Source organism: Tamandua tetradactyla, chromosome 17 (genome assembly GCF_023851605.1).
Source record: "Tamandua tetradactyla isolate mTamTet1 chromosome 17, mTamTet1.pri, whole genome shotgun sequence".
Classification (NCBI taxonomy): Eukaryota; Metazoa; Chordata; class Mammalia; order Pilosa; family Myrmecophagidae; genus Tamandua; species Tamandua tetradactyla.
The window spans coordinates 70,690,612-70,702,309 of record NC_135343.1 but is presented as its reverse complement, the minus strand read 5'-3'; the positions used below and the strand labels follow the sequence as shown (position 1 = coordinate 70,702,309).

Below are 11,698 nucleotides of genomic sequence, written 5' to 3'. Positions count from 1 at the left end.
AGCTCGAGGACTCTCACAAGATGGTCTGCAGAGAGCCTGAGAAAAACGTCAGTTACAGTGTGTGCCTTTCAGAGGTTCCTGGAGCCAAGATGTGCACATGTCTTCTGTCCCTTGAGTGCTCATTTCTTTCTGATTTGCTGTGTGTAAATGTCTGGGCATGCTATTTAGGGGGATTCTCGAATAAGGTTAAAATGTCCCTGACAATAGGGAGAACCTAAAGGAGTCAGAGGGGATTGATTTTTCCTTGGTACAGAGCAGGTGTGTTTTGTATACGGTGATGACAAACGGCCTTACAACACAACCCAGAAGGCATCCACAAAACACTGGGTGCTTCCAACCGCAGATGCTGCACGCCATAGTTCTCATTTTACTATGATCGAAGGCAGCACAAAGACACAATTGCCTCGCAGGAAACTGGAATGGCAAGTAAGCGTAAACCCCTTAAGGAAAACCTACAAGTTTTCTGAGTGGCCCTCTAGGCAGCAGCGCTGAGGTATTAAGGGCCCCAGACCCCCTAGGCTTGCACCCCTGCCCTCCTATTTACTAGTCACATGTCCTTGTGCATTTACTTTGTGCCTCGTTTTCTTTATCTGTAAAATGGGGATGATGACAATAGTCGCCTTCTGGGGCGTGATGAGGAATGAATGAGGTAGGACTGTGCCCTGTATGTAGGGAACATGCAATAAGCTTCAGCTGTGATCAGCCTCGAAGAGTCCAAACCTCACTATGTGACTGCAGCTCCAGGGTCTGGCATATGGGCCTGCACGATAAACATTTTGAGCAAACAGGCTCCGTGTTGACAGGGATTTGGTAAAACCATTGCTTAACAAAACAATTACCCAAGAGCAAAGTTGAGACCAAGCTTGAGATTCTGGTTTCTCTTGGAGTTTTCTAATTCAAATTTATTATTTCAATATACAAAGTGTAGTGGTAGAAAAAGAAAACACACAAGTCATAAATTTGCTCAGGTCTTCTCTATGCGTTTTCCCTTCAAGCAGAGTATTCAATAAATGCTATAGTGTTTACTCTCCCATAACGGACTGAGAGTAAGGCCAAAGATAAATACACAATAGTCTTGTCGTAATACTTTTTTTTTATTACAATATTCAAAAAACTGGGTATGCAAGTTTATGGGAATCTCCAGACACCTTCTTCAATCTTAGGAATGTGCCATCTCAAGACTGTATATTTAAACTATAAAGTTCATATGTAAAGAAAAAAAGAAAATGCAATTTCTTCATAAACATTCTGTCTCTTACTACCAATCACATATTCTTTTGTAAACCCTGAAAAATATCCCTGTAAAGCAAATAATATATATATATACACATATATATATATTGTGGGTGTACATAGATATGTAAAGTGTTCATAGTTCCCCTTCCCCAAAGATCAGCTGCTCTCCTTAATCATCTGTATTAGTGTCAACAAACAGCCACACTCACATGTCACTTTGAGAATTCAAACCATAACCGTGAAATCCAAACAAGCAGAAGGGCAAGCGGAAAAAGCACTCTGTGGATGGCACATCTGAAGGGGAAATTACCCGAATATTTGCCTTTACGATTTGCCAATTCCCTCTCTTGCAAACTGCCTTTCAAGGAAATTCTTTATTGCAAGCACAGTCCCAAACGCACTGGCCAGGTTTCCTTCACCCCGATCCCGCCTGGCGGTTAGGGAGGCACTCCCACCAAATGCAGCCACTCCTGGGGGTCCGGGAGGCAGTGTGAGAGGCGAGGGCATCGGAACGAGTGCTTCTCAAATCTGGGAACCTCTTATATGCCACTGGTAAGCAAAAGAGTCCCGAACTTGCAGCCATAACTTTTGGGGTGCATTCTCACTTCATTAACCACAGCTTCAGTGCAACCCAACTGTGCCCAGTGTCTTTGTAAGAAGGGGTTCTGTGAGCATGAACAATCTGAACAGCTTAACACTGTCTCCAACTGAAAAAGAACAGGACAAACCAACTCGCCCCTCTTCCATCTCCAAATTCTATAAAGTTGGCAGGGAGGGGGGCTGGAGTTGAGCGTGGGTGCGAGTGCTTACATTCGAAACCTGAGGGAAGGCCAGCTGCAAACAAATGGAACTCAATGAAAAGATAAACTAGAAAAAAGAACCCAAGAAAGGATGACCCACCAGGCAGAGCACAACGCTCTGTGGGGGGAGCGGCGTTTAAGACTTCTTTTTCAGGTAGATGAGCTCCACTCTGTGAAAGCGAACGTGGACCTAAGGCCTGGAGTGGGAAGAGGGCCGGGGCAGGGCTGGCCTTCGCCGTCACTGAAGCGCCTTGACGAGGTATAACTTTTCCCCGTGTTCACTGGTGAAGATGGGTGCCTTTTTGTAGTGTTCCACCAACTCATCCATGGTGTGAAATCGCCGCTGCCCGATACAGTAGACGTTGCCCACAAGCTGCACCTTGAAATGTTTGTTCTTCCCTGATGCTTTGAGAGATACGGAGAAGTCACTGGGCTGAGGAGGGAACAGAACACAGGTTAGGGCTCGGCTGCAGACAGGAGACTCTGGGGAAAACCAAGCAACCCATAACCCAGAGTCTTAAGGTCTGAGCACGGAAAGTCTTTGCTCCTGTGAGATGTCACTTTGTGACTTGCAACATTTTGGGTATGACAGTTTGGATGTGCCATTTACCCCAATCCAAATCACCGAACAGCGTGCAAGGCCAGCTCTGTGTTTTGATAACAACACAGGAGGCTCTGATGGCCCACAGATACTGATGCTCAGAATCAAAGAAAAACTTATATTTCAACGTGAGATGCACTTTAGGTATCTGAAAATTGGAAACTCAGTACGGAACACCTATGACCCTGTGGTAAATCTGAACCTGGAAGAAACTTGAATTGTTCATTTCCCCAACTATTTTTGATAAACTGGAGATTTTAAAGTGATACCCAGGACATCTCACTTTCTGTGATTTCTACTATGAGAAATCTTTTTTTTCCCCTAGGTCTAAGCTATTTCAAAATAAAAGTTTAAGAGCGTTGGGAAATTCTGGTTCCATTTTAAACACTATTGATAATATCCAGGGGTTATTATCCTCTGGATAATATCCAGAGGCTGTCCTATGTTTTGAGCATGGATTTTTATTGAAAATTGTTTAAATTCTGTGCTGATGTCAGTGCCTTACTTATATTGGAATATATTATACAAAGATGTCATCCTTTTTGCTCAAATTGGTATTTTATCTCATTTATTATAAAATATTCGGGGAGCAGAGAAGCTTAGCCTACCTATGAGTAGGCCTTAGAGTTACTTCTGGAGGACCTCTTTTGTTGCTCAGATGTGGCCTCAGTCTCTCTAAGCCCAACTCTGCAAGTGAAATCATTGCCATTCTGCCTACATGGGACATGACATCCAGGAGTGAAAGTCTCTCCCTGGTGACATGGGTGATGACTCCCAGGGATGAATCCATACTTGGCACCATGGGATCAACAATTCCATCCTGACCAAAAGGGGAAAAGAAGTGTAACTAAGAAAGTATTGGTGTCTGAGTTGAGAGGTAGGTTACTCTGGAGGTCACTCTTATGTAAGCTTCACTTAGACCTTGCTATCTATCATAACTTGCCAACCCCCAATCAAATCCAATCCAGCCAATCCTAAAGAACACCTAGGGCAATATATAAGATTCTGCAAAGGTTCCATGCAATAGAGTGACTTTCCAGAAACCTATCTCCAGATGGGTCCCTGGACCAGATTAAGTCCTGAAACCTAGAGGGCCCAGCCTCTCCAGAACATCAGCTAGTTCAATCTCCTTACCCATATTATCGACAGCCTCTTCCAATATGGAAAAGTTAGAGTGGGCATAGTCCAAATACCCTTAAAGAGTGGGAGAAAGATCAAAGGTGATGGTGGAGTTATACAGAGAAGGTCAGGTTTAACAAATGAGTACGTTTACCTAATCATTATATTGATATTTATTTTAGTCTCCAGTATTGTAAAGTGGCTAGAAGTAAAAACCTAAAACTGTGGAATTGTAACCCATACCAAACTCTGAAATCTATTCTACAACTAAGTGTTACGCTGTGCTTTGAAATTCATTGTTTTTTTTTTGTATATATGTTATTTTTCATACATACAAACAAACACTGATTATGATCATAAAAAAATCTATAGTCCTAGCCTCCAATGTTCTGGAGCAGCTAGAAGGAAGGAAAAATCTGAGATGATGGAATGGTAGCCCATGACAAACTATGACCTCTGTCTTCAACTATCTGTTGAAGAGTGCTTTGAAAATTATTGCTTTTTTCATTCTCTGCTTTGCATATATGCTATACTATAGAATAAAAACGTTAAAAAAAATATGCAGGGAAGACTGAATAAGGAACTTTCACTGGGAAAAAATGCAATCATTAATTCAGTAAATAACAATTATCGATTGACCACTAACTGCAGACCAGACAGGCCACACCCTGGATATATATGTGAGTGTGTGTGTGTGTACACATGCTATTGAATGATTTCTATTTTGACAAAAGTTACGATTTAGGGGAAAATGATTAATACGTAGGTAGACACAGAGCTGTGAATGGTATTAAGTTCTCTGAAGAAAAAGGAGAGCTGCATGAGTCAGAGTAACGAGAGAGTGGAGGCTGACGTGCATGTGTGAATGTGCACGTGCATGTGGGATCAGTGTGCAAAGGTCTCTGAAGGAACTCAAGCTGAGCCTAAGCCACAAGGGTCACGGGCTTGCTGGGGAAGTAAGTGCTCTGGGAAGTGGGCACGCCCTTGGGAAGAAACCTGGCAGAAGGAAAGGTGCTGGCTCCTTGGAGGTGGGTGGGGTGGGGGGTAGGGCCTGCGGACAGGCTCCTAGTGCTGACCACACCCCACCAGCCTGTGTCATCTGGCTCCTGGCTCGAGTGACAACCCAGGAGGCTGAAGGACCTCCCACCCACAGTCCCAGTCCCAAGTCCATCCTGCACCTGTGACCTCTTGAGGCATCCCTTGTTGTACTCGGCTCCCCCACTCCCTATTCACTGCCAGCCCCACCTTCAAGTGCTCCCTTAAGGCCAGGCATAAAGATTTCTAAGATGCTTTTCTTCAACTCCCAAGCCCTCAACAAGGTAAGCTCTCTCCCCTCTCGGCTTCCTCAGGCTGTGGGACAAAGTGTACTGCAGTCACTGTCCCGCAAACAAAGCCATAAGAACGCACCTCTCTGATTGAGCGTCAGACGGCAGGGTGGGCAGGGCTGGCGCTCACCCCCCACCACGTCCTGTACAGAGGCCTTGAGGTGGGCAGCTCGAGACACCTGTTCGTCTGGTTCCTCAACTAGGCTTCCACCAGGCTGTCCTGAGGAGCATCGGGCCTGGCCCTGCCCTGCCTCCCACTCCACCAGGCACTCCGACAAAACACAGCCACCAGGCCACTGTCTTCACTGAGTTTACAAAAGCCCACAGGACACGTGTTTGATAAAAATGGTGCAAACCTTGCAAACCAAGGAATCAGTCCTTCTGCACCCGTGGCACCTCTGGGGAACAGGCATCTGAGAAGTCAACCTGGGCAGGGCCACCAGGCTCAGCCACCGCTCACAGCTGCTAGCACAGAAGACTAAAAGAAACTAATTTATATATAGTTTGCATTTATACATCCCTCTGCCCCCCAAAAAGGACCAAATAAACCTTTGAGGGGGAAAAAATAACATGTTTTCTCCTGGACTGAACAGAGGGCTTGACATCTTGGAGGAGACCCAGGAAATGAATGTGTGAGAAAACTTCAAGAACAGACAGAGAATGTCCACCTTGAGGGTACATATTATTTCCTTCATCATGGGCACTGGGGTGTGCGTGCATGAGTGTGTGTGTGTATGCTGCGGAGACGCAGCACCTGAAAATTACTTCCCCAGCCAGGTCCCTTAGCCATGAGCCCTTGCAGCACCTGACATCGTGACCAACCAGGCCTGATGTACTATATTCCACTCGGAACAAAACAGTAGTCTAAGTGATCATTTGCACACTTCTCAAATCATTACTGTTTTCATAAAACTAAACAGGAAGAATGCATGTGTCCGTGTTACATCTGCATGAGCTGGTGCATATGGTTTGAAGACAAACCAGACTGACACGAACAGGGCCGGCAACATCTCCACATGCTGGCACTGCCATCTTCAACCCGACCTTATCGTCCCCCGAGATGAGGGCTCCCCGCTGCGCTCCACATGGCACCAAGCAGTTCCAGGGTCCCCAAGGTGTGCACTGACTAACCTACTCACACGGCTTCAGGTTTTTGTTAACATAATTTGCTTAAAGTACCCCACTAAGTACATGCTCTAGTTATATGTAAATATACTTACTGTGCCATAAATTGTGCTATGGAGAAACGGAAGGGTGATTTTGCTTTCAGAGTTTAGCATGAGCCAGGCACTGGGCTAACTTTTAGAACCTTTCATCAATTCATAAAGTGGTATCATTTTTAGTGGAATGGCACATCTGTGAATCATATTCAGTACAAGACATACCCTGTTTTAATTAAGCCAGATAATCAACAGATGATTTTGAACAGGAAAATTTTCTTTTCATTTAAGCCCCTTAATTTAACGTCATGGCATGTGAACGTGCATGCTGTTACCTCAGTAAAACCAAAGCCACAGGAAAAATTAGCTTTTAATTCTGTGGGCTCCTGAGCAGAGGCCAGTTAACAACATTGCACCAGCTACTAAATGCCAAGCAGTGGTGGGGAGAGTCTGGGGTGTTCTTAATTCAAACTGAGAAGATTTTCCCTAGGGAATCTGGACACAAACTGACTTTATACTAACGTCCACAGGTATACGTCACCACTAAGCAGCTCTAAATCAGACCTGAACTCAGGAACTAGACAGAGATGTGCACCCAGCATGAGCAGCACATGCCCCACCTGGGAGCTTGCTGGACATGCAAATCCTTGTGTCCCGCCCCAGACCTACTGATCTGGAAGCCTGGGGTGGGCTCAGCGCTCTGCGTCCTCAGAGGTCCTCCAGGCAATGCCCACGCCGTCTGAGAACCAACACCCACCAGCGTTTTCAGATGTTCAGAGCCACTGGAAAGTGGTGGGAATGCCACCCATGGGTCCGCAGCCCTGTGTGGAGGGGACACAGGCTATCGCCACCTTCACCCTCTCTGCAGACGCCTCTCTGATTTGGTCTGAAGGTCTGCCCTGCTCCAATATCCCTCTTTGGGAATTTCCCCTAATGGGACGGCTGGGACTGTGCAGGAGAGGGTGCCACAGGGTTTCTTCATTCGAACTGAGCCAGTCCCCCACTCAGGGCCCCAAACAACTCAGCCTTCAGGAAAGAGTGTGCAAGACAGGAACGACCCCTGAGGACAATCGTGTGTCCCCTCACTCCTGTTGTCTTCCTTCAGGTTTAGATTTCAGACTTGGAGAATTCAGACTGAAAGGACCAGAATACACTCCGCTCCTCAACAAGTCTAGTGTACTGACATGATACAGTGCTCCAAACGTAAGTGTGTCAAGGCATCTGAACACGTGTTGTTTGGATATCTACGCTGAGAAAGATAACCAGAACAAACACCAGCTCAACACTCTTTCTCCACACACATTTTTAGTGTGGGGTGTTACTGATCTGAATGCAGGACTTCAACTTTTTTTTTTTTTAACAGTTATTCCTTCTAAGGATGGCTCATACTAGCTAGTTAGCATAAGCTTTCTTCACTGGGGTACAGAGCCTGTCAAGACTTCAAACTTTTCTACCCTTTCCTTCTCCAGACACTATACTTATTTGATGTAATTTCTATGCTTTGCCGATTATTGAGCTAACTTTTGCAGGTTTCTAACATCGGAGCACTTCTCGTTATCTCCTTTGACTTGGTCCTTGTAAGGGATATTTTTTGATCCTCTAGTTTTTGAATCAGAGGGTCTGAAAAATTTTCAGTTGGTATAACCCACTCACTCCACCTTTGTTTTTTTAAAATCATGTTCCAAGTGGAACCCAAGGACAATGAGTAGGCTGATAGAAATCCAATCTCTCTTAGGACCCTTTCTTTCTGTCTTCACTGCTTGTGCTCTGGGCTTGGGGTCTCCTCTTTAACGTAATTCCCCCAAGGATAAGAGTGTGATTCCACTCCACATCCCACGCTGGGCTGAAAGCAGGTGTCAGCAGATGCTCTGAATTATGAGTGCCTGGTTTTCACCATCTCTGCCACTCTTCACTCCTACAGGTAATTCTTTCCTGTCACCTCTTTGGAATTTGTGCTCTCAACAAGTAAGTGCTTTTAAAAAGGAAAATGCTCTTCGATTCTTGGTCTACAGCTTTTCCCAACTTGATCCACTGTTTCAAATACTTGTTCAAAAGCACCTTTGCATATTTATAAAACAGATGCCCTGAACAGATACTTCTTTCTCCTCTGCTCAAGATTTAATCACAACTTTCTCATTGTGAGACAAAATGGGGAACAGACTTTAATATCCTTTCCTTCTTCCTTCATTTCTGAGAGCTTAAGTGTTCATGTGATTCTCTTCTAAGCACAATGGCCATGAGGAAATTGTGACCTAATATAGTCTTCTTTTAATCAAAATTGGCTCACTGTCTGTACTTATGCCACTGCCAACTGATACCACTCTCTTCGCTTTTACATCAGATGATCTTTGTCCACCCCCAAGTGTGCGCAGTCTCACCAGCATTTTCTATCCTATAAATGTATCTCTAAAATGTTTACTCCACAGGCCCAAGGCCACATGAGACATGATCAAATATTATCATTCCCATTAGCTTTGGAAATAAACTTATCTACGTAAATAAGTAAAAATCAATTCCACAAAACAGTCCTTGAAGTTCCACTTATCTGTTAATGATGGAGCTGTTACTGTCCACCTTCAAGTCAGTACGAGTCTGTGTGTTTATCCCTCTAAAAATAAGTTCCTAATGTAGACAGACCTTTACACTATTGTCTCTACCAGTCTTTGTCTTTTTGGAGTGTCACACTTGGTGTGACTGGTGAATAACAAACGATAATAATTTAAGTTAGAATTTTACTATATAACTTGTCCAAAATTATATAATATATAACTATATAATTTACTATATAACACATAACTATATAATTTACTATATAACACACGTTCACATTCCACAATACAGTGGTTCCCAAATTTGAGCATTTGAAGCCTCCAAAGGGCTTGTTAAAATCAGAGGGTGCAGGCTGAAATCAATAGGCCAAGCCATTGATCTTGAGGCTTGCTCTTTTGAAGCTTTTGTAGGTAGTGGAGAAGCTTAGCCTACCTATAGGTATGCCTAAGAATCACTTCAGGAGGACCTTTTTTGTTGCTCAGATGTGGCCTCTCTTAGCCCACCTCTGCAAGTTAATTCATTACCCTCCCCTCTATATGGGACATGATATCCAGGGAGGAAAGTTTCCCTGGCGGTGTGGGAGATGACTCCCAGCCTGGCCCTGGCACCATGGGATCAACAATGCCATCTTGACCAAAAGGGGGAAAAGAAGTTTAACAAATACGGTACCAGTGGCTGAGAGAGTTCAAATACAGTCAAAAGGTTACTCCGGAGGTTGCTCTTACGCAAGCTTTGATTAGACCTTGCTACCTGTCATAACCTGCCAAACATCAACGAAGACCATTCCAGCCAATCCTAAAGAACACCTAGGGCAATATATAAGATTCCACAAGGGTTCCATGCACTAGGGTAACTTTCCAGAAACCTATAACCTCCAGATGGGTTCCTAGACCAGATAAATCCTGAAACCTAGAGGCCCAGCCTCTCCAGAACATCAGATAGTTCCATCTCCCTACCCCTTATTATTGAGAGACCCTTCCAACATGAAAACGTTGGCATGGCCACAGCCCAAACACCCCTAAAGAGAGAGACAGAGAGATTAAAGGTGATGGTGGAGTTATACAGAGAAGGTAGAATTTGATAAATGAATATGATTGCTGAATCATTAAATTGATACCTCTTTTAGTTTCCAGTATCTTAGAGCAGCTACACGTGAAAACCTAAAATTGTGGAATATAGCCCATGCCAAACTCTGAAATATGTTCTACAACTAATTGTGGTGCTGTGCTTTGAAACTTACAGCTTTTTTGTATATAGGTTATTTTTCACAAAAAAGAAAAAAAATATTTCTTCTAGCCTCCAGTATTGTGGAGCAACTAGAAGGAAAAATCTGAAATAGTGGAATGTAGCCCATAACAAACTCTGAAATCTGTCCTGTAACTACTTGTTGAAGTGTATTTTGAAAATCATTGTTTTTGCTTTTCTTTGTGCATATGCTCTATTTAACAATGAAAAAGATTTAAAAAAAAAAATCAGAGGGTGCAGGGCTGCCCCGAGATTCCAGCTCAACAGGTCTGGGATGAGGCCTGAGAAGCTGCATTTCTAACAGGTTCTCTGGTGCAGCTGTCAGGTGGGTCAGGAAGCACATGTGGAAATGTGCTGCCATGACGATGGGTACTTTAAACGGAGTCCCCCAGTGGCTCACAGAACCCCCCAAGCTTGATTCTACTTCCAAAGACTGACAGATTATATAGCCAGAATTTAAATATAAGGCGAAAGCGAATGCCACAAGGAAGAGGTGAAAGCCTTGTGGGCAAAAATTCCACTAGTGCTTGCTGCACCCTGAAGCTGATTGCGAATGAGCTGCTTTCTACACACTGTACTCTGTGGGGGCTCTCTGTTAGGTGGGGGACCGGCAAGGGCACTGCAACCTGAGCTGCGGAGGCTGTGTCGCATCCCCCACAACACGTCTTCCGGAACTAACAAACCATCTCTTCCGGACACACGACTGCCGGAACTGATGAACCGCCCCTTACGGACACACGACTTCCTGAACTGATGAACCGCCCCTTCCGGACACACGACTTCCTGAACTGATGAACCGCCCCTTCCGGACACATGACTTCCGGGATAATGAACCGCCCCTTCCAGATGTCACCTGACCCCCAACCTTAAAAGCTACCGGTGCCGAAGCCGGCGTGGACTCGCTTCCCTCTATCTTGGGTTCAGTGAGCTCTGCCCGAGAGCGCAGAAATAAACACTCTCACTTTAAATTTCCTGATCTACCTTCTTTCTCACCCTCTCGCCTCCTGAACCTTTCAGTCTCTAGGCGCTGTGGTGCGGAAGCCGCGTCAGGGATCCATTTAACAACAAGGCCGTGAGAAAAAGCCCCCAGGAGAGCCAAAAACGTGAGAAGTACACCTGCCCAATGAAGACAAGCAAAAAGCGAAGGTGAGATTAAAAGGTTAAGTGTTGGTTTAAAAAAATATGTGAAATTCTACTGGAAACCTCAAAACAATGATAGCGAAAACCCAAGTATCAGGACAGGTAAAGAAGTTTTGCTCTCTTGGCCTGGGCTGGGCTGCGGAAGAGATGCTGAGAGGAAGGGGACAAAGCTTCAGGGTGTTGTCCCTTAGTGAGGGGGGAGCATGTGGGCAAAGGAACTTGTCAGTGTCTTCAGATCACTCATGGTAACAAGTGACACTAACACTAGTTTACAGCTTTTCTTGGGGGGTGGGGAGGTGAAAAATTGAAGAGACCAGAGAAGCTTGCTCCCCTGTGGCCTGGGGTCAGGTAACAATGCTCACTGAATACGTGTGAAGACTGATGCATGGTTACATTTTTCTGTCAACCCCTTTCCTTGACCTTCTAAAAATACTGCAGAAATACTCACTGGCTCTGGCTGGCATACTCATTTAGCCTCTTGGAATATCTGGTTATTAGCAAGCTTTAAAAAATACCTCAGAG

General features: G+C 44.7%; 1 protein-coding gene across 5 annotated transcripts in view; it reads right to left on the bottom strand.

Annotated features, from left to right (window-relative positions):
• Positions 1–1,073: 1,073 nt before the first annotated feature.
• The window catches only part of NCK2 (NCK adaptor protein 2), a 142,134-nt gene continuing 131,509 nt past the window's right edge, over positions 1,074–11,698 (bottom strand). For all 5 annotated transcript variants that reach the window (XM_077134930.1, XM_077134929.1, XM_077134927.1 and 2 more), the window contains exon 5: positions 1,074–2,469. In XM_077134930.1, the coding sequence (XP_076991045.1) occupies positions 2,275–2,469 (195 nt within the window). In that variant the 3' untranslated portion in view covers positions 1,074–2,274. The remainder of the gene's footprint in view (positions 2,470–11,698) is intronic.